This window comes from Podarcis tiliguerta, assembly GCF_965153285.1.
Source record: "Podarcis tiliguerta genome assembly, chromosome: 7".
Taxonomy (NCBI): Eukaryota; Metazoa; Chordata; class Lepidosauria; order Squamata; family Lacertidae; genus Podarcis; species Podarcis tiliguerta.
In genome coordinates this window covers 63,493,714-63,519,583 of record NC_139540.1, presented here as the reverse complement: position 1 = coordinate 63,519,583, position 25,870 = coordinate 63,493,714, and the positions used below count along the sequence as shown (strand labels likewise).

Below are 25,870 nucleotides of genomic sequence, written 5' to 3'. Positions count from 1 at the left end.
AGGGGTGCCCATCTCCAACCAGGGTGCCCATCTCCAAATGCCACCTACTCCTCTTAGATAGCCTAATACTGTTCATGTTTCTTCATGGGTTAAAGGGTGAATAGAAAGGAGAGGTGAAGTTCATTGTAGAATGGGCACCCAGAGAAGGGTCTCCAATAACAATATTGATGAGTGCTAAGGCTCATATGGGAGCAGCTGATCCTTGGTGCCAAGCTGATTACGGCTTTGCCAGCTCCTTGAATTGTCTCCATAAACAAATGGTAAGCCAGCTTCTTATAAGTCAGGGGCAGGGGGCCTGTGACAATCTATCAGTATTTCCCAAACTTGGGTCTCCAGCCATTTTTTTGGACTACAATTCCCATCATCCCCCAACCACAGCTCTTGGTGGCTAGGGATGATGGGATCTGTAGTCCAAAAACAGCTTGAGACCCAAGTTTGGCAAACACGGATCTAGATGTTGTTGGACTACAATTCCCACCAAACATAATCATTGGCTATACAATGTACTGGCTGCGCTGATGGGAGTTGCAGTCCAACAACACAGAGAGCCTCAGGTCCCCCATTCCTGTCATGAGGCATCAGGATCTGCTTTCCAGTGGGGGGGTGGGGACAAAGACCCACTGGGTGTGTCTGAAAGCTCTCTAGAGTTCTTTTTTTATTTCTTATACTCCAATCCTGACTGTAGACTCAGCAGTTTCATCAATATTTGGTTTCGAAGGGTGGTTTGGGGGCTAGAATAAAAGCAAACCCTTTTTCATTCACAAACATTTTGGTGTCCTTATTATCTAGCAAAATGCACAGTGCCCAGTGGCGGAGGAAGAGGAGTTCGGGGGGAGCGCACCGCCCCCAGCAGCGCGATCCTGGTGGGGTGCCATCACGGCTGCCCCCCTGCCTCCACTAGGCGCCACGCCCCCAGGACGCGTGCCAGCCAGCGTGAAGCTCCGCCACTGATAGCACCTACTTAAAATTGAATTTCTCGAAATCGCTATTGCTTTACATTAGTACCTTTCAAATGGCCAAAGATACACACTGGAGCTGTTCTTTTCAAGACATCTCAGAATAAAGACCTCTCACAACACACACAATTGTTCTAGTGCCATTCACGTCTTGCGCACCAGTTCTCAGTCCACAAAGCAAAGCTAAAAGGAAACACTCCTTGAAATCAAAAACCCTACACAGAAATCCTTCCAATAATCTATATAACGTGTCTTATTCCTTAAGGATCCTGCTGTGTGGATGACTATTTCCAACCAGCAAAGCAGAAGCAGGTGGAGATGCTATCTATGACCGCTGTGCCATAGATTGCAGCCATTATCCAGATGAGATCAAAATCCTAACAGCTAATCCAGCCTCAAGTAGCGAACATGTTTAATAAAGCATAGTCTTGGTTTCTGCTGGTTGCCAAGCAACAGGAAGATGGTCTAGCAGGGGTCTAACAAGGGATTTCTTAGTTTGGTCTGTTTACATGTATGTAAGACCACTTGGAGAAATATTTTCCACAATAGCTTTTTTTGTTTTATTTGTTTGTTTGAAGACCAAGAGAGGTATTTTTTCTGACTGCAGCATAGATTCAGTGTTTTGCATCTCCTCCCACCCACTGCCTCACTCTTTTTGTTCTCCGTGGAACTAGACCTGCTAGGAAGATTCTCAGCTGTATCAACAAGTTGCAAGAAAAACTATGTGCTCACTTCCAATATGCAATGTATTTAGGAAGGCTTTTTTATTTAAATAAAGTTCAGGGCATTCAGTAGTGCCAGAGGTTGTTAGCCTTTCATTTTACTGATCATGAAACATGCCTGACTATGTAGGTCCATGTGGGTCATCAGTTTCCATGTGCATCACTTGCAGAATCAGGTACTGAAGGCACATATCTGATGCACGCCGGTATGCTCATCAGAGAGTGGGAATTCTATATGGAACACACATCTCCATCTGCATACTTGCATAACTGGTCATGTAAAAATACTTTGTTTTGAAGCACAATTAAATTTGGATTGGGATGCAAGAAGGAAGAGCACAAGAATTTCCAAAAATAAAAAATAAAAAGTAAAAATGCAATTTTTATTAGTATTAGAAACAACTATTTTTTCTATTCAGATTTGTATATAATTTGTATGTCAGTGTTCTCTTCTCTTACATGATTGGGCAGGAATAAATTTATGTGTCTCTGGAGGAATTACATCTTTGTACTGGGGAAATACTGTGTATCATTTCAGATTAAGTAGCACTTTTGTTTTCCTTGCTCTCTCCATCTTCTTCCCTTTTTTAAAAAAATGTTGTTACATAGTGACCGAAAGCTGGTCCAGCCACCTCTGCAAGGCTACCGCAGTTTAATAAAATTGGGCTGCCAGCCAGCTTTAGTGCAAGTACATCAGGTTAAGCCACCCGTGTTATCTCAAGCACCTTCTTTAAAAATTTAAAATGACTTCATTTTCCACAACAACAATATCAATCAACAGCAAGTCAGTTGTGAAATGCGCTGCGCTTGTGACACACGCACTGAAGTGGAATGCCAAGGAAGAGGTAATAGCATTCAAGGGGGAGAAAAGCAGTTTCATAATGCTTTAGAGAGACATATTTATCGCTTTTAATCTCCGTGTGAATTTGCACTTACCAGTCAGCTATACATCCTGTTATTAGGTAGCCAAAGATTAATCCTACAAGCAGGGAGAATTTTGCGATGTGGACTTTCCAGGCAGAATCACAAACAAGATCCCACTAGAAAAGAAGAAGGAAACAAGATGCATTTAAAATGTGCACTCATACACCTGAATAGAATTACTTATAGCATGGGTAGCTGGTGAGCTACCCATCAGAGGAGGGCCAAACACTCATCATCCCTGATGGCTGGATATGATGAAGCTTGGAGCCCCACAACATCTGGAGAGCAAGCTTTTAAAGCACCTTTCCAGAGTATTTTTCATACGTAGCTGTGAATACCAGATTATACACCAGGGCTTGGTCACCTGTAATCATCCATTCAGAAAAGCTGGGTTTACTTAAGTTCTGGAAAGTTTTCATGCACTTACTATCATAAGCTGTTCCAATAAAACATCTTCTGCATTAGGTATCAGTGACTATTTTTGATCTAGCAGTTAACAAAATGAATTCTGCCCTAACATTGAAGCTAGGGCCTAATTCATGATTTTCAAATCCAATTTAACTCCCCCCCCCTTAAACAGGGTGGATTTGTTTTAAATCAAGATTTAAATCATGATTTAAATCACAATTTAAATCATGATTTAAATCATTAGTCAGTAAGACTTGATTTAAATCTTTTTTTCTCTTTTTTTTTTTACAGAAAGACTCATTCTTGCTGGTATAATCTTAATATTTACAACCAGATGAAGGTTTCATTTTTGGATTAATAAATTTCAGAGTAGTTTTTACAATTATATAAAAATTACCGGTATTGATTTGGTTATACTATTAGAAATACATAGACAGATAATTATGAAATTATTGTGAGGTTTAATAAGTTAACTGTTTATATTTGGACAACTTTTCAGCTATACTTTATTGGAAGGAGAAAAATAATCATTTCCTTAATAACAACTTAAACAATTTATTAACTAAAACATTAACTTTATAGCATATGTATTCATGTTTTTTAACTGATGTGGTTAAACATTTTTTTTAAAAAAAACAAACACCTTAGACTGAGCTTTAGCACACATGAAAAACTTAAACAAATCCTTATTTCCTGATGACTAGCCTTTGGACTATAATGTACCTTTATTTTTTTGTTAGAGTGTTTACTAATTTTCCAATAAAAACATCTAATTAGCATATCAAATCATAATCCAATAAAAAAAATTCCAATTGTCTTCCCAATTTAATTCTAATTTTTGCGACTTCGCACGGTCTGAATGTCAAAACAACTCTAGGTCTCAGTCCTGCCTCTAACTATAATGTAACTTAAATAGAAAACTATCTTTAGAAAGATTTTTCCTCCAAAAGAATTTTATTTTTAAAATCCAATTATTAAAAAACAACACCCCGATTGAAATTTTTTTAAAAATATTTTTTATCCACCCTGCTCTTAAGCAAGCTTTGTTTTATCAAAAGAAGAGACCTGCTGGTTTAGGTCAAAGGCTAACTAATTATTGTTGTTCTTGTTCTTGTTGTTGTCATCATTATTTAAATAAATTGTATACTTTTCTCACAGTGGCTGGTCAGATGCTATTGGAAGCCCATAAGCAGGACTTGAGCACAAGAGTGCTGTCCCCATCTCTAATTTGCAACAAGTGCTTCTGAAGACCAGTGGCTGAGCTTCATGTGCCGGCACCGGGTGGGGCACAGAGAAGGCGGGGGCAGGGCTGGCATGGGGCGCCACCCACAGGAGCGTGGCATGCATCCTGGGGAGCAGCCATGATGGCAACCCACCAGGACCGCGCTGCTGGGGGCAGTGCACTCCCCCCGCACTCCTCTTCCACTGCCAGTGCTGAAGACAAACCACCATGAAAAACCACGGTGCTGTCTGAGGGGCCATTGCTTTACATGCAGATTCGATCCACAACACCTTCAGTTCAAAGGTTCTCAGGTAGTTGGGTTGGGGAAGACCTCTCATTGAAACCCAGGAGGTCTGCTCCAGGTTGGAATAGCAGGAGACATATTGGAATACAGACGGAGTCATAGCTTGATTCAGTATAAAGGCAGTTTCTTAAGTTCTTATATAAATAACACTTTTTAATAGATCCTGCTAAAAAGCATAATCACCAGAGCATCACACTTTCTGAGAAAGGTTTTGGACAGATGACGCAGGATAGGAAAACTCGTCTGATATTCAGCCTCATCATCCAAACCTGCTCAACAAGCTATTTTAAGGGTTTTGTTGTTGTTGTTGTTGTTTGTTTTTGCAAGAGTGGGAATGAACGGGATACGGCACCAGGGTGTCTGTTCCTCTGCTGCCTTCAAACAGCTGAGATAACGTTTTCCCAGGCCTAAATGTTAGCTGGAAGGCATGTGGAACACATAGTTGCTGTATCACAAGGCACAGTGGCTAAACCACATTAACAGGATTTCCCTGGGTTTCTCCACAAAAGCTCTTCTCATGACAGAAGAACAGCCTGACCACAGTTTTCTGCATGAGGAGGTCTGCAAATGACAAGAGATTCTAAACTCCGTACATACAGTCAAACTACATGAAAAAGATGGGGGAACCTGATGTGGCCTCCCCAGATATAGTTTTCAGAACCTGAGCTGGAAGATCAAAGGAGGACTACGTATGTAACCTCAGAGGTAGTCAGAGGTAGATCTGAGTTGCTAGGTAGCTACTTATGAAAAAAGCTTCAGCATGATTCATGCATGATTATATGAGGCATATTTAGCCCGATTCACATAGGAAATCTCTGAACAAGACATTACATAGAAAGAAGACATCAGGTACCTGTAGAACAGGGGTAGGCAACCTAAGGCCCGGGGGCTGGATGCGGCCCAATCGCCTTCTCAATCCGGCCTGTGGATGGTCTGGGAATCAGCGTGTTTTTACATGAGTAGAACGTGTGCTTTTATTTAAAATGCATCTCTGGGTTATGTGTGGGGCATAGGAATTCATTCATATTTCCTCCCCCCCCCAAAAAAAAATATATAGTCTGGCCCACCGCATGTTCTGAGGGATGGTGGACTGGCCCACGGCTGAAAAAGTTTGCAGACTCCTGCTGTAGAAGCTACAACATTTTGGCTACTGCTGCAGCATTCTGCTGCTAAAGACATTTCCAAGCATGGGGGCTATACCTTGCTTTTTTTCTGAGAGAGCATTACTTCTGACATTTGTTACTTTCCTAGCTCATACTTGCCTTGGTAATGAACTGGAGGAGAGCCAATAAACTGAAGATCAATCTAAAAAAGACCTGAGACACTGTGAGTGGGTGGTTCCCTGGACCAGATGGGTGGGTGGTTGCCTGTTCTTGATGGCATTACACTATTACACTCCCTCTGAAGGAGCGGGTGCACAGCCTGGGGGGTACTTGTGGCCTCAGTGGTGTGGCGTGCCTTCCATCAGCTTCCCAGCTGGACAGGGATAGCTCAACTTCTGCCATCTATGCTCTGGTAACCTCCAAGTTACATTGCTGCAATGCATTATACATGGGGCTGCCTCTGAAAAAGGTTCAGAAACTCCAGCTGTTGTAGAGGGAAAGTAGGTGGCAGAAAGAGAGGAAGGAAGGAAGAAAATGGGGTGCCTAACCCTGTTCTGGCTCCTGCCACACCCCACCACTAAGCATGCACCCTCTGACAGATTACAGTGCCCCCGCCAAGCAAATGTTACCCTCCAAAGAGAAAAAAGCTTCCCATGCCTGCTTTAGCTCATCAGGGTGTTGGCTGGCACTCAGCAAAAAGTAGGTTGCAAAAGATAGCTTCCTATGTTGGCTGCTCCTGCCACCATTAATGCCCTTTCTGGAACTGTCAGCAGCCGCTTGCAGGTAAATGGCTTTCCCCAAGGCAGCTATTAAAAAATGTCTGAATTGAATGCTAGCAAAGCAGCCAGGGGAGACCGTGCAGACAGAGCATCTAACGCCTCCTAGTTCTGTACACAATCAACACAAACCAAATTCCCAAACTCGCCAGCCTGTACCCTGAAAGGAAACCCCTTAACGAAGCCTTGCATGTGTCATGGGACCTGTTAGCTTCCACCCTTAACAGAGGGTGCAATATCACATTCATTCCCTCAAAAACAGCCAGGTGCCATTCCCATCACGACATAGCACAGTTGCTCATTTCCCTCTAGGCTATTCCACTGAATAATATTTTGAAATGCAAAGCTATGCAGCAGAGCTTTCTTTTTCTTTCTTTCCTTCTTTGTGTGGTTTTATTTAAAGGAAACAGATTCATGGCCACATGCTGTCCTACATTCAATATTTTCCAATCACGTACCACTATGTACATAGCAACACACAGGACAAAAGCTTAGTTTCAATGAGAAATATTTTCACTCTCTGCTGTTGCTTCTTTGTTGTGTCTGTGGGTTCTGCCTCTGAATGAAGCTTAATTGCTTGTCCCCGCTGGAAAGTCCGTCTGAAGAAGGGCTCGCTAGTCTGGGGATTGCTAGGCACAGTGGTCCAAATCTCTCAGGTTCCATTTTGAAATTCCAACTTTGAGTTTATAAGCAGCTCATTCCTAAGGTCCTACTGCTATATTTTTTTCTCATCCACCCCAAGAGGCTGTACTTATTCAGAAGCTCCCTCTGTTCCAATCATAACCCCTCCAAACTCATGGAGCTGAGTGGGCTATTCCAAAAGCGTTCTTATCTCACCTTTGAAACTTGAAGGCTTCTCAAAATGTCCTGCCAACAACACCCACATATACCTGCAATCAGTCAGCCCAGGGAGAACATGATCTGAGCTATGACGCAACCATAAACAAGGCTTTCTTCTTTCTGCGCTAGCCTTTGCCAGTCTGGTGATCTCTGGCTGCCTTGGACTTTGAAAGACCTGTTGCACCCATAGCAAGACTGCCTTGTGCAAAGTTGGGTTTAAGTTGAATGTTAGTTCCTGGAATATCAGAACACGCTTACTAGCAGCAGTAAACTCCACTGAACATAATGGGACATATTTCCAAGAAAAGGTGCGCAAGATTTGACTGTAAATCTAATGAAGTTAGAATAGTGATTCAGCTATCACAGAACAATATAAAAAGGCATTTTTATATTGCCTGGGAGGAGAGAGCTCTACAAAAGCAGGGAATCTGTTACCATAACAGAATTTAATTTCCCACCACCGCATTTTAAGAAAACCCTCCCAGATATTTTAAAATAATATTTAATTGTTTGACATTGTTACTAGTGGGTTGTGTGCGGTTGTTGTTTTTTTAAAGGCACAGCGGAAATTCAAGTCATTTGCCATCTCAATTTACTTGTTTATTTGCCACAGCAGAGAAATGTGCAGACCAATTTAATGAGATAACCTGCCCCTTTGGCATTCTGTCAGCCCTAATAATATTACTTCTTGTTACAGTTCATAACATTGTAACCGATGGAATTCCCCCCTGGCCACAAAGTTTCAGCAATTTAAATGCCACACAGCCAATCTACAGCAGATTTTGAGTCTCTCTCCTGTGGACACCGGGGGGGGGGGGTGTTGCAGGAGGATACACAACACAGCCTTGGCAAAGCTGCCAGCCCCACCAATTTGTGTACTCCAGTAGTAGGCAAAGTCATGCTTTTCCGCAGCTCCGATGTTGACTTTACTCCTTGCATTTGGCAATATAAGGAAGCATATGCTGAACAAATTCCAGAAACATGGTTAACCCCAGCCTTTTCACCAGAGGCAAAAGGGCTGAAGCTGATCTGGCATCCCCATAGCTGACTAGCCCGCTCTGGCAGTAGCGGCACACCTCCAGGTTGGTGTCAGGTATCCTAAGTATGTCAACCACCCTAATATGATCAAGGGTGGCACCATTCTAAGCAACATGGTGCCACCTTAAAGCAAGGAAGGGCAGAGGTCAGAATGACAGGCTCTCCTATGTGTTTCAAGAAAATCTCTAACTGGGACATATGACAAAAAGACATATGGTTAGAATCCAAGAGCATTGTGCCCCTGAGCAGCTCTGGAGTCTTCAATGAGGCGAGGTGAAGCAATTTGCCTCAGGCGCATAGCTGTCAACTGATTTGGCAGGAAACTCCCTTATCCCAGCGCCGTGTCCCGCTGCTGTCCCTTATTGATGATGTCCCTTAAATTTCCCAGGTTTCAAAGGAAGCAGCTCCTCTCCCTCCCTCCCTCCCTCCCTGCCAGCCAGGGAGGAGGGAAACTCCAACTGTGTTGCTTGGCTGGCCGGCCTGCCCCCCTCCGGCCTCCTCTCACCAGCCTCGGCCCCCGGGAGCCCCTCCCCACCGGGAATGGTGGGAGCCTCGGGTCCTTCCACCGCCATGCTCCTCACGGCTGCTGAACTGAGCGTCCCTGCCTGGGGCCTCCCCTCTGCCCGTCACTGCCGCCGCCGCTCCCACTAGGCCGTACTGTGGCTGCGCCACTGAAGGACCCGGATGAGATGGGCAGCCTGGCGCGGCCTATGAATTGCTGAGCAGCCTAGAGAGGAGAGTGAGGGCAACCACAGAGAAAGCAGTTCAGAGAGAGGAGGCGGAGGCGCGGGCAGGTGTTCCAAGGGCTAACCATAGAGGGGGAAAGCGCAGTAAGGACCGCAAGCGCTTCCCCCATAGATTTGTAGTGGTAGACTAGCATAGATGGTCTGATCTGCGGGTTTACTTTGGGCACTATTCCCCCCCCCTTCCTCCTGCCCCACTTGATGGAACTGAGAGCTGCAGATGGAGCACGAGAGAAAAGATACAGAACTGCAGCAGCATCTTCGTAGCTTGGACTTCGTTTTGCACAAAAAGTGGCTGCTGCTTGTAGTTATTTAATTGCAGTGTTTCATTAGCTGGTGTCTTGAGCAGCAACCTCTGGAAATGAAGGGCTAAAAACCGGCGCTGCTCTCCCAAATTATCTGGTCTCTTTTAACTTCGTATTTCAGCTGGTTGACTAAAATCCCTTATTTTGGCTGCTGATCCCTTATTTTTGAGGCTGCTGGACCCTTATTTTCAAATCTGTAATTTGACAGCTATGCTCAGGTGGCAGATCCAACTGCCTCCTCATCCCAGCCACTGCTCCACTGCCAGCCGCACTGCGGCTTTGCCCGCACCACTGGCATTGCTGTCACATGGCCCATGCCCTTCCCACTCATGCTGTACCCTTGCTGCTGCATCGTGGCAGCAGTGTGAGTGCAATTGCAGACAATAGTGCAGTGGGGGGGGGGCATGGCAGCATGGGTGCAGGAGGGCCCCATATTTATAAGTGAGAGGCAGCAAAATGTCCTGAGCCACCCCTGATGGAGCACCAGAACTGAGCTGGTCCTACAGCCCTTCCACATCAAAATCCATTCACGATAATCCCAAAACATCCAGCCTCCATCCAGACAAGTAAAGAGGCATTAGAGTTCAAAGACACATCCCAGCCAGGCAAAAACCACTCAGAAGTGTGATGTAAAAGGTCAATGAGGGGTGTGGCCTGCAGAGAGTGGGTCTGTCCTAAGGAGAGTCCTGAGGTGCAGACAGATGGATAAAGTATCCCTACACTGCCTTAACGGTTTAGAGATCTGAGTTCAGTGATCCTTAGCATGCACTCTTCCTCAAGAACACAAGAAGTGCTCTACTAGATCAGATCAAGGTACACCTCGTCCAACATATCCTCCTTTGAGAGGAAAGGTGGAATGCAATGTAATGTAACTAATAGAGGGAGCAGGTGGTGCTGTGTTCTAAACCACTGAGCCTATTGGGCTTGCTCATCAGAAGGTCAGAGGTTTGAATCCGTGCGACGGGGTGAGCTCCCATTGCTCTGTCCTAATTCCTGCTAACCTAGCAGTTCGAAAGCATGCCAGTGCAAGTAGATAAATAGGTACCGCTGTGGCGGGAAGGTAAATGGCGTTTCCATGCTCTCTGGTTTCCATCACAGTGCCTCATTGCACCAGAAGCGGTTTAGTCATGCTGGCCACATGACCTAGAAAGCTGTCTGTGGACAAATGCCGGCTCCCTTGGCCTGAAACAAGATGAGCGCCACAACCCCATAATCGCCTTTGACTGGACTTAACCATCCAGGGGTCCTTTAGTTTTTACCTTACCTAATGTAACTAATAAATGAACAGCCTTTATAAGAATCCTAGCAATCAGCAAGTCATTGGCTGCCTACTAGAAATGACCCTGTGATCCACTATTGGGTGGCAGGCAGCTTCTCCTCCATAGGAGCAAGTTTTTAATCAGAGTTTTCTCCCAGCCTTCTCTTAGTTCCCAACTGCATATAGCAAGGCTCACTGCAGATATATTTTGGAAATCAGAAAACTAACAAGTTTAATTAACCATGCAGTTTCGCGCAGGGGGGTGGGGAAGGAAGGAACAATTTTGTGTGCAGCAGAGAACAATTGTGCCAAGGACGGAACACATAATGGAGTGAAGCAAGTCCTTCCAGTCATTTTTTTTTAAAAATAAGTATAATTGTCTCCATTCTCTTCCTGGCATGCCTCCAGCTCCAGTAACACAATATCCTATCCCTACACAATGGAGTCGGGGGAGGCTTAATGTTTGAAGTGGCAGATAAAACACCACTGGCTGCTTTTTAAACAACAAAACAAAACAGTGAATACAGGTATGGCAGATGCAGAACATTCAAATAACTGGGTTTTTTTAAATATACATTTTTTTAAAAAACAGAAAGCAGAGCCTTCAAATAATGGGATTTTAAAACAAAAGAGAAAGCCGAGCCTTCAAATAACTAGATTAAATTTGTTTTTGGAAAAAGGTAAAGCCAACCCAAAATGGCATGGGTAGAACTACTGTCCCTGGGCAGGGTACAGTGAGCATGCTATGGCTTGCGTTGAGTACTATCCAAGTTCTCCTGTGCAGAATCGTGCTCAACCTTCAAACGTACAAAAACAAAACAAACCCAAGTTGAAAAAACAGCAGTGGGGCTGAGGATCTTCTTTTTTCTGTGGAAGTGATTTCATAGGCACTATTCCACCTGACCTGCAACATTTATACAGCCCACAGAACTCATACGAGGTGTGCAATCTGGGCCATGTTCACTGCACTTGCTGGGCCTGGCTTGGCTGGCCTCTAATAAATGTACAGTGGTGCCTCGCAAGACGAAAAGAATCCATTCCGCGAGTCTTTTCGTCTTGCGGTTTTTTCTTCTTGCGAAGCAAGCCCAGTAGCGGAGTAGCGCTATTAGTGCTATTGGCAGTTTAAGGGCTAAAAACGGCTTTTTAAGGCTTAAGGGATTAGCGGTTTTGCTGCTAAAATGCTTTTAGCAGCTTAGCGCTTCAGAAAAAGGGGTTTTGGAGCGGAAAACCCCCCAAAAATTTTCGTCAATTTTCGTCTTGCGAAGCAAGCCCATAGGGAAATTCGTCTTGCGAAGTGCCTCTGCAAACGGAAAACCCTTTCGTCTTGCAGGTTTTCCGTCTTGCGAGGCATTCGTCTTGCGGGGCACCACTGTAAACCATATCTACCGGTACCCAATACCGAGAAGTGTAGCTAGCCAGGAGTGGGGCAGGGGGACAGTCCACACTGTGGTGGGGGCTGTAGGGCACCACAGGGGTCAGTACTGCAGCACAGTGGCTGCTGTGCATCAAGGATTGGGATCCTGGGCAGCAGGAGAGCTTGAGGGCAGTATGGCGGTTGCTGGGTGTTTTGGGCGCTGCAGGGGGGTGGAGCCACTTCCTGTCTCTGAAATCGGTGGCTGCCCTAAACATAAAAAGTTTGATCCACTCCAGGTGCTGGGGGTTGCTACACCGCTGCTAATACCCAAGTACAGTGGTACCTCAGGTTACATACGCTTCAGGTTACAGACTCTCCTAATCCAGAAATAGTGCTTCAGGTTAAGAACTTTGCTTCAGGATGAGAACAGAAATCTGGCGGCGCAGCAGCAGGAGGTGGCCCCATTAGCTAAAGTGGTGCTTCAGGTTAAGAACAGTTTCAGGTTAGGAACGGACCTCCGGAACGAATTAAGTACTTAACCTGAGGTACCACTGTACAGAAGAACAGTTTTGTTGGCATGCTTTAAGAACACAGAGCCTGCTGGCTCAGGATAATGACCCTTCTAGTCCAGCACCCTCTTCTCAGTGGCCATCCAGAAGCCTATGGAAAACTCAAATATAAGAGCATTCTCCCTTTCTTGGCTTTCGAGCAACTGGTATTCAGAAGCATTGCTGCCTTCAACCATGGAAGTGGCATATATCCTTCGTGGCTAGTAGCCTTTGCCAGCCTTATTCTCTGTGGATTTGTCTAGTCCTCTTTTCAAGCCATCCCAGATAAGAATAATTTTACCCTACAAGATCCTAGGTGGCAGTTTTGCAAAAGTTTCCTTCAAGGACAGGTGCTGTTCTTGTAATAATTTAAAGCCTGAAACAGTCTCCCATGTGTTATTGCTGTTTTTAAACTGTAAATTCTTTCAAGGAGTCAGAAAATGCATAAATTACCCTCCCCCGTGAGGTAGTCCCTAGTTGATCATTAGGGACCCCTTTTAAGTATCTTCCTCAAGGGGTCTAACCAATCCATTACTGATCAGGTGGTGATATATCTGAATGTTGTAATATCTCCTTGACCTGCTATGGTTGCCTGCTTTTAACCTGTCACTTTTTCTTCTTCTGAGGTTGAGATTATTATTTTTAACAGTTCCTCCTTTCTTTAAGCATTGGCTGACCACAATAAATATTTGATTGGTATTGGGGCATGAAAGACAACAGGTTAGCATAATTAATTAATATTCTTTTGAGTGGTAGAAAAATGTGATTTTTTTCCAAAACAGAAGTGCTGCATTTGTATTAAAATTCCTTAATCTCCTGCAACAAATGATTATTGAGTTCATATGTACTATACTGGGGGGAGTTGGGCGAACAGAGTACTGTTTCAAAAGCCAAGCAGCCAGAAATGAGGGTAAAAGGACAACCTGAAGACCAAAAAATGGCATTTACTCCAACATCTTCTAAATTTAGATCCTATTTAGGAACGTTTTGGAAGAGATAAAATTGCTGTCTTTCCTCAAAACCTTTATACAAAGTGCAAGCTGAAATAGAAAAGGCTATTTTAAGAAGACGGGTGATAATTGCTGCGTGGCATACACTGCACTTAAAAAAAACCCATACTGCTGTATCACCCAGCACTATATTTACAATCTGACCCCATTAAAGGAAGGAGGAAAAGACTGACCACTGAATTACACAGAAATTAAATGCTTTCTGAGCAGTTGCCTGGGCACATTCCGGTACAAAGACAAAACATTAAACATTTGATTGCACTAAATGTTTGTACCCTGACAAGCAAACAATGTTCCTACAACAGTGGAAGGTGCAGAATTAACTGGATCCTTAGGTAGTTATCCATCATGGGTATAGCCCTTGGCATACACAACTATCTAGTCAGTCCAGGTTTTGAAAAAGCTAGCTGCCTGGTGACCTGTGATGAGTAACATATTGCTTCCAGGGGACCAGAAAGGGGAAGCTTTAGTAAAATTGGATGAGAATTGGTTCTTTCAGGCAAGTTAGGGTCTAACAGCTTGAGAAATCCAATTATGAGATTTCTGCTTTGTGTAATCCTGGGACAGACAAGTTTAAGCCATTTTACAGCACAACCATCTGGTATGTCCACTCATAAGTAAGTCTCAGTGAACTTGTAGGAATTCGAATCACTCCAAAGCATACATGGGATATCTACTTTAATTTTCATTTGGTATTCATAGCTAATTTTCTGAAGCCAAGATAGCAATGATAACTCAGTTGGTAGAGCATGAGACTCTTAAACTGATGCTCATGAACCCTGCGGTCCCTTCCTACGATTCTAGGAGTCACGAAACCTGAAAACATTTTTCCCTATTAAATATACTGTGACTGGCCCAAAAGACTTATCAGTTCTTGAATGTGCTGACAAAACTATCACTCAGTTGGTTCCATACTCTCAATCACTGAAACAGACCTACACAAGGAGAATGTTCTATCTTAACTAGAACTGGTTATACATTAGAGGTTACATGTTGGTCCAAGTCTCTGGTCCAAATTTCAGCTAAGTATTTGTTGTGGGGGGAGGCTCCCAAATGTAACAGGAGTGATGGTAGAACTGGCCTATGTCACAGGGTTGATGTAAGATACACTATGCTATCTGGAAAGGCTCTTTACGCTAATGGAGGCAACTGAATGAACACCTGCTCTATGCAAAACGTGATTTCAGTGAACAGAAGTTGGCCATCTCCCATTAGCTTCAAGAGGGCTTGTTCAAGAGAACCATTTGCTGGATTCTGTTTTATTTCTGTCTACCTATGTACTTCCACATAACTAAGGTTATTATCTTAAGCATGCTTGGTAATGCTCTCACATTACTCCTCCAGTAATCTTCTGAACAAAAGCTTCTTCCATCGCTGCTTTTCTTCTCCTGCAAGGTATAACTACCGGAAAATATTGGGTGGGTTCCAAGGCTCATTCACACCTGTGAAGCTCACTTTTGTCTCGCCACTGTCCTACATAAACTGAGAATGCTGTTGAACAGCATTCTTCCACCTTGGGTTCCCCATTGTTGGAGAACTACAGCTCTCATCATCACCAGTCAGCTTAGTCAATGGGCAAGGTTGATGGGAGTTGTAGTCCAATAACATCCGGGGACCCAAGATTGAACAGCACTGCTGTAGAACACATCCCAGAATCCTCTGCAATAATACACAAGGTTTCTTTGACCAGCTAATCTACATGGCCAGAGTCCTCTGAAGTTTTAAAGACCATTTCACTATATGTTAGCTTAAAAAAAGAAAAGACTGAAAAGAATGTAATAAATGAGACTTTCAAATAAATGTAGTCAACAGAGTGCTGCAAATAGTTTTAATTCCCAGGACTGAGGCTTAATTGAGTTGTGGACTGAGTCATTAGAATGTGTGCTATGCAAAGCATGACAAATTACATATTTTGATATGCACTTTGTCCTGAAAGAGTTAGTGCCAGCTCTGTAAGCACTCTTGAAATAAAATGAACTTTCATGTAGCTCCCCACTGTCAATAAGACTGAAATGAACCAAATACGGTAAAACAAAGTGTTCAGGGGGACTCAGCAGTAAATCCATGTCTTCAGACTGATACATCTTATTGTCATGCCAATAACCGTATGCATGTAAAAGCTGGAAAATTCTTTAAATCTTTTTTTTAAAAAAACAACACAGATATGACTTGTCATCCTCATGGTCATTAGCCATTTGCTTAATCTATAATCCTACTTTGCATATGATAAAACTGTAATTTTGCAGTAATGGATGCCGTTGCTCTAAATTAATTAGAATCCCCAATTCTCCCATAAATATTTATGGGAAGGAAGAAGACGACCACCGTCATGCAATCATGATAGAGTAGTTGCTCAGATTGTAAACCCAATGGATAGGAACCATGTCATTCTATGATCTGTGAAATAACTAGTGTACTCTTGGAACTCAATAAATGTTTAATAGTGGAGTTTGGGGTTGTTGTTGTTTTAATGCAATTCTTCTTTGGGTTATTGTTATTTTTAAGTGCAATTCTTCTAAACAGCTGCCCTGACTGACAGCAGGTTCTGCAGGAAGAGATCTTCTTTCTGTACCCAATGCCAAATTATTTTCAACTCTGTAAAATATAGATTGATATATTTAACCCCAATGAACGGTACTAGGACCTCAATGGTCCATATAGTAGTTCATTTGATGAAGTACATTAGTGGGATACACTGCTGTTAAGAGTTGTTGTTGGTGATCTAATAAGGCCCTATAAATAAGCAAAAATAAAAAATGTTGCCTGCCTGCAAAAGTAAAGTTCACTAGCCTGCTGATTCCTGGAAGATATGGGACAGAGAGCTCCATCCCTCCTGAAGCAGATCACTACATCTCCTTCTCAGGCAGGCTGCTTGGTTTCTATGCTGGGCACAGAAGAGGGCCAGATTGTGCCATCACTCCTCCACCGCCCTACTCACTCATACAAGTTCTCTTTTGCCTATGGCTACTGTGGGTTAAACCACAGAGTCTAGGACTTGCCAGTAAGAAGGTCGGTGGTTGAAATCCGCACAACCAGGTGAGCTCCCGTTGCTTGGTCCCTGCTCCTGCCAACCTAGCAGTTCAAAAGCACGTCAAAGTGCAAGTAGATAAATAGGTACCACTCCAGTGGGAAGGTAAACGGTGTTTCTGTGCGCTGCTCTGGTTCGCCAGAAGCAGCTTCGTCATGCTGGCCACATGACCCGGAAGCTGTACGCCGGCTCCCTCGGCCAATAAAGCAAGATGAGTGCCTCAACCCCAGAGTCGGTCACGACTAGACCTAATGGTCAGGGGTCCCTTTACCTTTACCAGGCTAGTGCTTATTAAATACATGGCTGTAATAATAATGCCCAGTGGGTCTCACACTAGAGTTCTATACATCACTCAGAAGTATGTCCTACTGAATTGAATGGGACATACTCCCAGCTAAGTGTATATAGGACTACGGCCTAGGCTCACTAGACGTTTGGACTTGAGAAGTAGAACAGCAACAGCAATGGATTGCTATCTCTTCACAGTTATATTTCCTATGTCATTCTATTTCACTCCTAGTGAAGAAATAACAGCATCTCTTTCCTCTACATTGCTCTAAGATATCAATCCGCAATCCTGTGTGGGATAGCTAGCTCTAATGAATACACAATTTGTCTCTGAGAGTTGATTTATTGCTTTTCTATGTCACTTTTCATCCAAATGAATCGCAAACAGTGTTAGAAATTAGCCAGGCACCAAACGTGTTTTGCTGCTGGCACGGGTCCAATTGACTGACATCTACATCTGGCTAGTCTCTCCAGCCTTCTTAAACAGGTAAGCAGAAGAGCTTATTACTACAATTATATCCCACCTGCTAATCTCTACAACGACCCTGTGAGGTAGCTTAAGTGGCTGTGACTTAAGTGGCTTCCAAGAGTACTTCTGCTATATAAATTAAGTAGGTAAATAGGTTATATAAATTAAGTAGATGAATAAATATAGTGTTATGTACTGAGTTGAATAGGATCCAAAAAGCAGCAGTCTGATTGGTCCTAGAACAATAGGATTCAGAATGTAGCAGTCTGATTGGTCCTAGAACAATGCAGCAGTATGATTGGTCCACAGTAGCCACCCAATCCAGCTCCAGGTGGAAGTGAATCCTCAACCTGATTAGGCTACAGGAGAATCCCAGAATTAGCCAATCACGTGCGACCCATTGTGTAAATAATGTATATAAAGCAGATATTTTGGGGGAACTTTCATTCCTCACTACTATGAGCTGAATAAAGAGCATGAAATCCATACTCAACTCTGAGTATATTTCATATAGGAAAAGCAAAATGTCACTTATTTTCCTTGAAGCTTGAATTTGTTTTATTCTGTATTTTGTTTTATTGTGTTGTAAACTGCTTTGAGGTGTTTCCTTTAAAATATAAAGTGGTATAAAAATGAAATCCAAATAACAAGAAGAAATAAAGTGGCTAGAACATTTCGTTGTGGTGACCATAACCTAGGTTTAAGGTGCCATTTGGCAATTAGCTTATACATCTCATTTTCTAATACTGATCAAAGCGGCTTACAAACCAAAGGCATAGTTTAACAGCCAGAACCTTCAATGCCCCATGAGCACATTCCCTCGGCCAAGAATATAATGCCGAAGGAAGGTATGAAGTTTCAGAAGTAATTCCAAACACAATTAAATGTTTCTTTAAAGAAACACAGACAAGATTAATCTAGAGCAAGAGATTTACTGCCACATCGCATTACAAGCTTTGAGTTATAACGCAGTGTCAGGACTTCAACCTAGACCTGTGATTAAATAAACCCATTGACAGTTCCAAACCATATTGTCAGCTCTTTTTCTATGTATCTGTTTGAGTAACTTGGTTTTTTTTTTAATCATGTTCAATCCTTAATGACTGCAGGTGACAATTTAATTTGTGGGAGGGCTCATCTTCAAGAACCTGTTCTGAATGCCTGGGTGCAATCCTAAAATAAGTGAGGAATGACAAAGGAAAAAGTGTAACCACATTCAGAGAGCCTTATCTGGGATTAGGATGATAGGAAAGATCTCAGAACAGAGAGATCTTCTAAAACTGCTTGAGCCCCCAGTCACCTCACCCTTGCTATAAAAGCTAAGAACATAGAAAGCTGTCTTATATCAAGTCAGGGTATTTGTTAAGCTACTTTAGGACTGTCTTATCCACACAGTGCTAGAAACTCAGATAGGTAAGCTAATTGCCTAATGGCACCTTAAACCTAGGTTATGGTCACCACAACAGAACGTCTAGGCGCCATTTCCTCCCTCCGCCCCCCGGGATGAGATTTATTATTGTTATTATTACCTATCTATTACAGTGGTGCCCCGCAAGACGAATGCCTCGCAAGACGGAAAACCCGCAAGACGAAAGGGTTTTCCATTTGCAGAGGCGCTTCGCAAGACGAATTTCCCTATGGGCTTGCTTCGCAAGACGAAAAACGACGAAAAAATTTGAATTTTTTCCCCGCTCCAAAACCCCTTTTCCTGAAGCGCTAAGCTGCTAAAAGCATTTTAGCAGCAAAACCGCTAATCCCCCAAGCCTTAAAAAGCCGTTTTTAGCCCTTAAATTGTCAATAGCGCTAATAGCGCTAATCCATCAATGGGCTTGCTTTGCAAGACGAAAAAACCGCAAGACGAAAAGACCCGCGGAACGGATTCTTTTCGTCTTGCGAGGCACCACTGTAATTTCAATGAGTCTACTATGAGTACGACTTGGTTGGCTATAACTCTGTAATATGGATGCTGGAGTAGATAGACCATTGGCCTGATCCAGCAGGCTCTTATGTTCTTACACCTGTGTATAGAGAGGTGAGTAGTGATTTGATGAAGGCTTTGAGGGGATCCCTTATAATAAGTATAAGTGTCAATAAGGAACTATCTTTTTCTGCCATGACTGTGCTGGCAAGCACCACGTCTGTGATTTTTTTAATGGTTTAGCCAATGGAAGAAGAAGAAGAAGAGTTTGGATTTGATATCCCGCTTTATCACTACCCTAAGGAGTTTGAAAGCGGCTAACATTCTCCTTTCCCTTCCTCCCCCACAACAAACACTCTGTGAGGTGAGTGGGGCTGAGAGACTTCAGAGAAGGGTGACTAGCCCAGGGTCACCCAGCAGCTGCATGTGGAGGAGCAGGGAATCAAACCCAGTTCACCAGATTACGAGTCCACCGCTCTTAACCACTACACCACACTGGCTCTGGAGACAACAGCATCATTAGTTGGATTAGCAAAGTGTTTAGCAGGATTAGCAGGAATGTGGCGTCTGCCAATTACGGCATTTGGAAACATTGCGGCTGTAACAGTATCAAGATGCCTTACTCAATACACACATTTCCACACACACCCTTTGTTTTAAAAGCAGGTATGATGGACCCTTCACACGCTTTAAAGGGAAGCTGAAACGGTTTTCAGCCAGTGTTGGTGGCAAGAGAAAGCAAGACCGTAGTCACTTGATTACTGCATACCTAGTTCACAGCACAGTTAATCCAAACGCAGAGTTTCCAGGAGGAATGAGTTTTGCTGAGCTTTGGGTGTTTGGGATTAAGGGAACTACCACGATGATGATGATGTAACAGTTTCATTTTACACTGCAGTTGTTTACTACAGTAACACTGGGAAGGCAATAGGTAGGAAAGTACCCTCCAAACCTATTATTAGGGCAAATGAGTTGTCTGCAAAGGCAAAGGGCGATCTGGCACCTACACTAATTAGTAAATATGGAAAATACAAGTGGGGATCTGCAACAAAATCTTGCAGCGTATCTCCAGCCTTGGCAATAATGCTCTTCCTGTCCAGCCATCCTACAACAGGAACCATGCAATGCTGATCAGGGCTAGGAGCGGGTGCAGGGGGTGGGGTGGGAGGAAGCGAGATGGGAGAGAAGGGAAAAGCTTTCTTTCACACCTTCCTGCAAGTTCCATCTGCTGTAGAAGGACCAGGCACCAGCTATGACCCTGAAAAATTTGCTACAGAGGTCGGGTGAGGTTTCTGGAGAGTGGAAATGAAAAAGGTGTCCTTTTCTTCAACCCCTTCTGGAAAGTGGCCATAATATCATGGCATCCCTCAGAACCTAGTCCCCTTCTCCAGCATATTGTAAACTGTTAGGGGTTCAAGCAGGCCTCATTTCAACCCCACCCCCAAAACTAACACCTTCAATAGTTCATGGCTCAGGCACCATGAACTATTCTGTATGTCCTCAAAGTCACTCAGCATAGGTCTTTGGCAGACACAAAAAGTAATGCACTTCCAATGAGTTCTCCAAGTTTGCAAAAGCTCCGATCCTGTTTTTGGACAAACCCCATTTGATTCCATAATGACAGATACAGAACCAACCAAGATAGAGGGAATGATGCAGCTGATAACTTCAGTTTATTCACCTCAGAGCTTTGCAGCTGGTGGCCTTTATGAAACAGCAACCTGTTTAACATACATTTAAATGAGAGAATAGGATATTTTATTCACAGTGTAATCCTGCACAAGTCTACTTATTAGTAAGCCCCATAGAGTCCAGTGGGACAGACTACCATCGCAAGCACCAGCTTACAGCCTCAGAGAGTTACAGAAGTCATTGAAAGAGAAGTTATTGCTCATGGTGTGTAGAACATTAATCCTCATTCCAGCTCTGATAAACAGGTTTTTGGTATTGTTTTAGAAATGCTGCAATGCCTGTTTGACTAGGGCCAGTGTGGTGCAATGGTTAGAGTGTTTGATTACAACCCGGAAGACCAAGGTTTGAATTCCCACTCAGCCATGAACCTCACTGGGTAACCTTGGGCCAGTCACTGTGTCTCAGCCTGACTTGCCTCACAGGGTTGTTGTGAGTAGGGGAGAACTATAAACACCAGCTTGAACTCCTTGGGGGAATCAAGAGGTATATAAATGTAAGACAGAAAGAAATAAAAACTGAAATACAAAAGAAATGTGTGCACACTCCAGAGGAGGTCTCACAGCCCCTAGCAATTTTCAGATTATAGGCCTGACTTGCACACAACGCCAAGCCATGGTTTAGTGTTAAATGCATGAGCTTCCCCCATCCTTGCTCTGCCACAGCCACAAAGAGATTGGAAGTTTTCAGCTCCCTTTTAAACTAACGGTGGTTTCTTGTTATGTCTAGAATAGAAACGATCCCTTGCAGCAGAAGTTGGATCCCTTTTTCTCAGGCTGTGGGAATTTCTAGATGTTGACTGAATAGTGAGAAAGAGTGGACTGTTGGAGTATGCTGTTGTCCGGAAGCACCAAGCAGTGAGATGAGAGCATGATGGGAGGGAGCTAATGAGATATTTTGAGGATTCTCCAGGATTATAGCCCCATCGCAGCTACGCTGAGAGACAACAGCAACTGGAGGAATTTTAAGAACTGGACAGCAGACAAAGGCCAAGGACTTTATAATTGGACATATTCAGACAGACACACACCGCATTTGAAATCCTATGGAAAGATAGATAAGGCATTAACACACATAGTAATTGCTAAAAATGCAGCTGATATCTTAATGATTAATATACCAACTGAAATGTAATAAAAAATATGAACCGCAGCCATATAAGAACTGGACAAAAAACACTGATCAAGGCGCATGGGAAACCACTTTGATTAAATTGTATAAATTTTGAATTAACTGGAATTATTGATGTTATTTGGAATCTGTATAATTGACAAAACTGTGGTAATATTGGGTAAATATTGGAAAATTATAAAAAAGAAAGAAAGAAATGGTGGTTAGCAAAAGAAGCCAGGATCAGTAACCGTGTTGAAGTTGACTATAGAGCAGTGAAACTAGATAACACTAACCACAATTTATCCAAATTTGGGGATAATGAGTTATCATATTTAGCTGACAATGGAAGTGAAAGCTTCCAATTTTCTTCACATGAGCACATCAGAGGATAAGGGGCTGAGAGTGCACAAACCCAACTATGGTTTAGTGTTACATGCAAATACAGCTGCAACCATAACTAGAAAAGAGCTATTCTAGCACCCCTAAAGCTCCAGTGCTTTCTTCTCATGCACTGTGGATAGCAAGCTGTCTCAACACAGTACAACCCTAAGCAGATTTACTCATAAGAAAGACCTACTGGACTGAATTGCCTCACATTGTAAGCTAACCTTGTCCCAACTTGCCTCCCACTGGCAAATGCCTCAAGTCACATTACTGTACAGGGATGCTCTATTTGTTGTGAGTAATTCATTACAGAAATATCATGGGTGTCAGCAACGGCCGCAGCTCCTGACTGAGAAATGTACACAATGGAATCCACATCTAGACACACTTGTACGGGCAGTGCAAAATAATGTTTCAGTAGCATGTGATTCAGGGGGTAAGAGTACAGACACTTTATCACAGGGGGAAAAACATTTACCCAACACAGTTGCTGTTCAAAAGCAGGGTGTTGCAACCACTTGTATTAAAATTGGGTCACTGGGAGTTGTAAAGGACCATGAAAACAAATGCAGTATCTTATGGTCTGGAGCCAATAAAGATTAGGCCTGCTTTTTCTCTAGCAACACCCCTGGGATGTCCTTACATGACATCACTGAATGCACTAGGGAAAGATATTCCTGCATTCCAACCCACCCTTCAGAATAAGTTTATACTCATGGGTTCCACTTGATTCACGCTGCTGCTCAACCCCAACATCATCTCCACCACACTCTCACACACAGTATCAAAGAACTTCAATCCTCAACACAAGGAGATGAGCTGCATTGAAAGAGAGAGACCCGGGCATCTGCTCAGAGGTCCTTTCCCCTTCATTGCTTCCCATATTCAAAGGCCAGTTTAGACGGCAGCATTGGCCACACAAGATACTGCCAAAATGCCTTCTCCCCAAGTAGCATAACATTTACATGTCCTTCTCCCCAGCGCCACACAGTTATTCGGCATGCTCACCAGGGCTGGCATTTCAGCAGAGGGGCTGGACTACATACTTTGCATGCTGTTGGACACTCATTGGCCCAAACATTGCCTCCTCCATGCAGAAGGCAACTTTTTGCAATCTAAACCAGGTGGTTTTGCATGGCAACGCAACTCAGGGACTGAGACCTGGGCATAAATTGATCCCTGCACCAGATGCCCTCTCCGGAGTCCTTTGCCGCTCTACAACTGAAACTGTACCCTCTTGCCTCATTCCAGCGCACAGCTCAGTTGCAGGGCAAATAGTCTGCATGCAGCAGGTGCCAGGTTCACTCCCAGTTAAAAGGGTCACAGGTCTCAGTCCTGACCCAGCTGCTACTGGGCAGTTTAAGGCAGCTTCAGACGTCTGCATGTACATTATGAGTGCTTACCTTGCTGACTATATTCTGCTGAAGGCCAGCCGAGATCCGGTGATACCTCTCGCTACAGTCACAGTAACTGTCGTTCTTCCCCTCGGGGGTGGGCAGTTCTGGCGCCGCCAGCATCCCCCTGCTGTAGCTGCTGCTGTGGTTGTAGCTGGGGCTGGTGGCGAGGCCCCGAGCAGCAGCGGGCAGGTGCGGGTGCCCCGTCCAGTTGCCCTGCCCATCCGTGCCCTTGCACCAAGAGACAGGCTGCACCAAGAGGAAACTGTCCGAGAACTGGCTGAAGCCGATGAACAGGGCCGGGATCCAGGTGAGCAGGATGAGGGTCTTCTGGTGCCCGCCGCCCAGCCCGCCCAGGAGAGGCAGCACCGAGCCATCGTAATCCAAGAGCAGCGGGTTGCACGACCCGGAAGGAGGCGGAGGCGGAGGCAGGCTCTGGATCTCCGCCGCCAGACCCCCGGCAGGAGGGGCGGCCGTCGCCGCAGCAGCCGCAGGGTCCGCCTCCCCGGCCGGCAAAGAGCCGTTCTCCTCGGGTAGCTGCCGCCCCCCTCCTCCACCTCCTCCGCCGCCCTCCTCTCGTCGCCGGTCTATCGCCATCCGGAGAAGCTCACATAGAGAAGATAGGGGCCGGTGCTGTTGCTGCTGGTGGTGGCGGCGGCGGCGCGCCGCGCGTACCGGCGACGGCTGCGATCCAATGGCCGGCAACCCTGTGGCGATCGGCGCGATCCGAGGAGGCGGCTTTCCCGTCAGGAGTCTCCGCCAACACGCACATAAGGGTCCGGTTCGCCGCGGAGACGGCGGCAGCGGTGGTCTCTCCCGCCTTTGCCTCCCCGCGCGTCAAGGCGCGCCCATCCTCCGCCACTCCCAGCCCGCCTTTCTTCCCTCCCCAGATAACCTTCGCGCGTCTCCGTCGACGTGCTCCCTACACACACGCCCGCCGGCCACCAAGACTCCGCTGGGCGGCCTGGAGCCGAGGGTTAGCCGAAGTATTATTTTTTTAAAAAGGTCCTTTTCAGGTCACTGCGGCTGCAGCTCGCGGGAGGACCCGGCGCCTGGCTCCTCGCGGGTTCTCGCCAGCCCCGGTTGCCGCACATCAGGCTCCTTCGGCCCTGGAGGCGGCGTTTTCCCCCTCGCCCGGCAAGGAGGGTCCGAAGGAGGCGAATCCCTTGCGCAGCGGCGGCGCCTTCTCCTTCTTCGGTGGCGCGTCGCCTCAGCTCTCCTCAGGAGGCGGCCGGCTTCCCTTTCTCGGGAAGGGGGTGGGGTGAGTGGGGAGGCCTCGCTCGTCTCGCCCTTTCTTCCAGCGCTCGCCTCGCAACCTGAAAGCCCAGCCCCCTGACCCACAGCCCGCCTACGGCTCCGCCTCTCCCTGAGGTAAAGGTAACGAGGGCTGCTGCTCCGCCGCAGCACCTGCTGCTGCTGCTGCCGCCGCCGCCGCGGGACTAACCCGACGCGACCACCCGGCTCCCCCTGCAGGGGACGGCCGGGACGGCCCCGCCCCCTCGACCCCCGAGGGAGCGAGCGGCGCGAATTGCGCCCCAGAAGTGGCGGGCAGCCTCGGCGCGAGCGCCCGGGGACGGGGTACCCGGGCGGGCGGTTCGTGAAGGGACTTCTCGTGGGGCAGGGGGCGGGGGGAAATAGGTCGTGTGGGTCGCAGCCAACACAAACCGGGCGTCTGTTTCCCCTCTGAGGCGTCTCTGCGTATGTCCCAGCCGGAGAACCGAGCGGAGTCTCCTGTGAGAATATAGAGAGGGGTGTTCTCCTGACTGGCTTAAGCTGCAGTCCTGCGCACGCTCAGTCAACCTCGAGTAAATCCCATTGAATTCAGTACGTCTGAGAACAGACGTGAGCTGTCCTGCAGCACCCAGCCCTGTACCTTTGCACCAGCCTAGCTGCCTGCCTGCCTGCCTGCAGTGCCAACGTAATATTACCGCAGTGCAAGTCTAACCTTTTGTTCTGTGGCTGATATTGCTGGTGCTTTCAGGTGCTTTCAGTTCGGAAGGGGCTGTGGATAGATTATAAGGGAAACCCAATGGAAATCAGACGCATTGTGTTTGGTGTGTATCCTGATTGTCCTTT

The 25,870-nt window shown here is 45.2% G+C and overlaps 1 protein-coding gene across 7 annotated transcripts in view; it reads right to left on the bottom strand.

The window, feature by feature from the left end:
• Positions 1-25,644, bottom strand: part of SLC22A23 (solute carrier family 22 member 23) — a gene marked incomplete at its 3' end in the record, with an annotated part of 110,543 nt that extends 84,899 nt beyond the window's left edge. Inside the window, exons 1-2 of one of the 7 annotated variants that reach the window (XM_083449453.1) lie at positions 23,804-25,644; positions 2,615-2,718 (exon numbers count right to left, since the gene is read on the bottom strand). In XM_083449453.1, coding sequence (XP_083305579.1) covers positions 2,615-2,718; positions 23,804-24,391 — 692 coding nt within the window. In that variant the 5' untranslated portion in view covers positions 24,392-25,644. Of the gene's footprint in view, positions 1-2,614; positions 2,719-4,336; positions 4,648-23,803 lie in introns of those variants that run through there. The other 6 variants (XM_083449450.1, XM_083449451.1, XM_083449455.1 and 3 more) reach the window with 6 other exon arrangements.
• Positions 25,645-25,870: the final 226 nt, after the last annotated feature.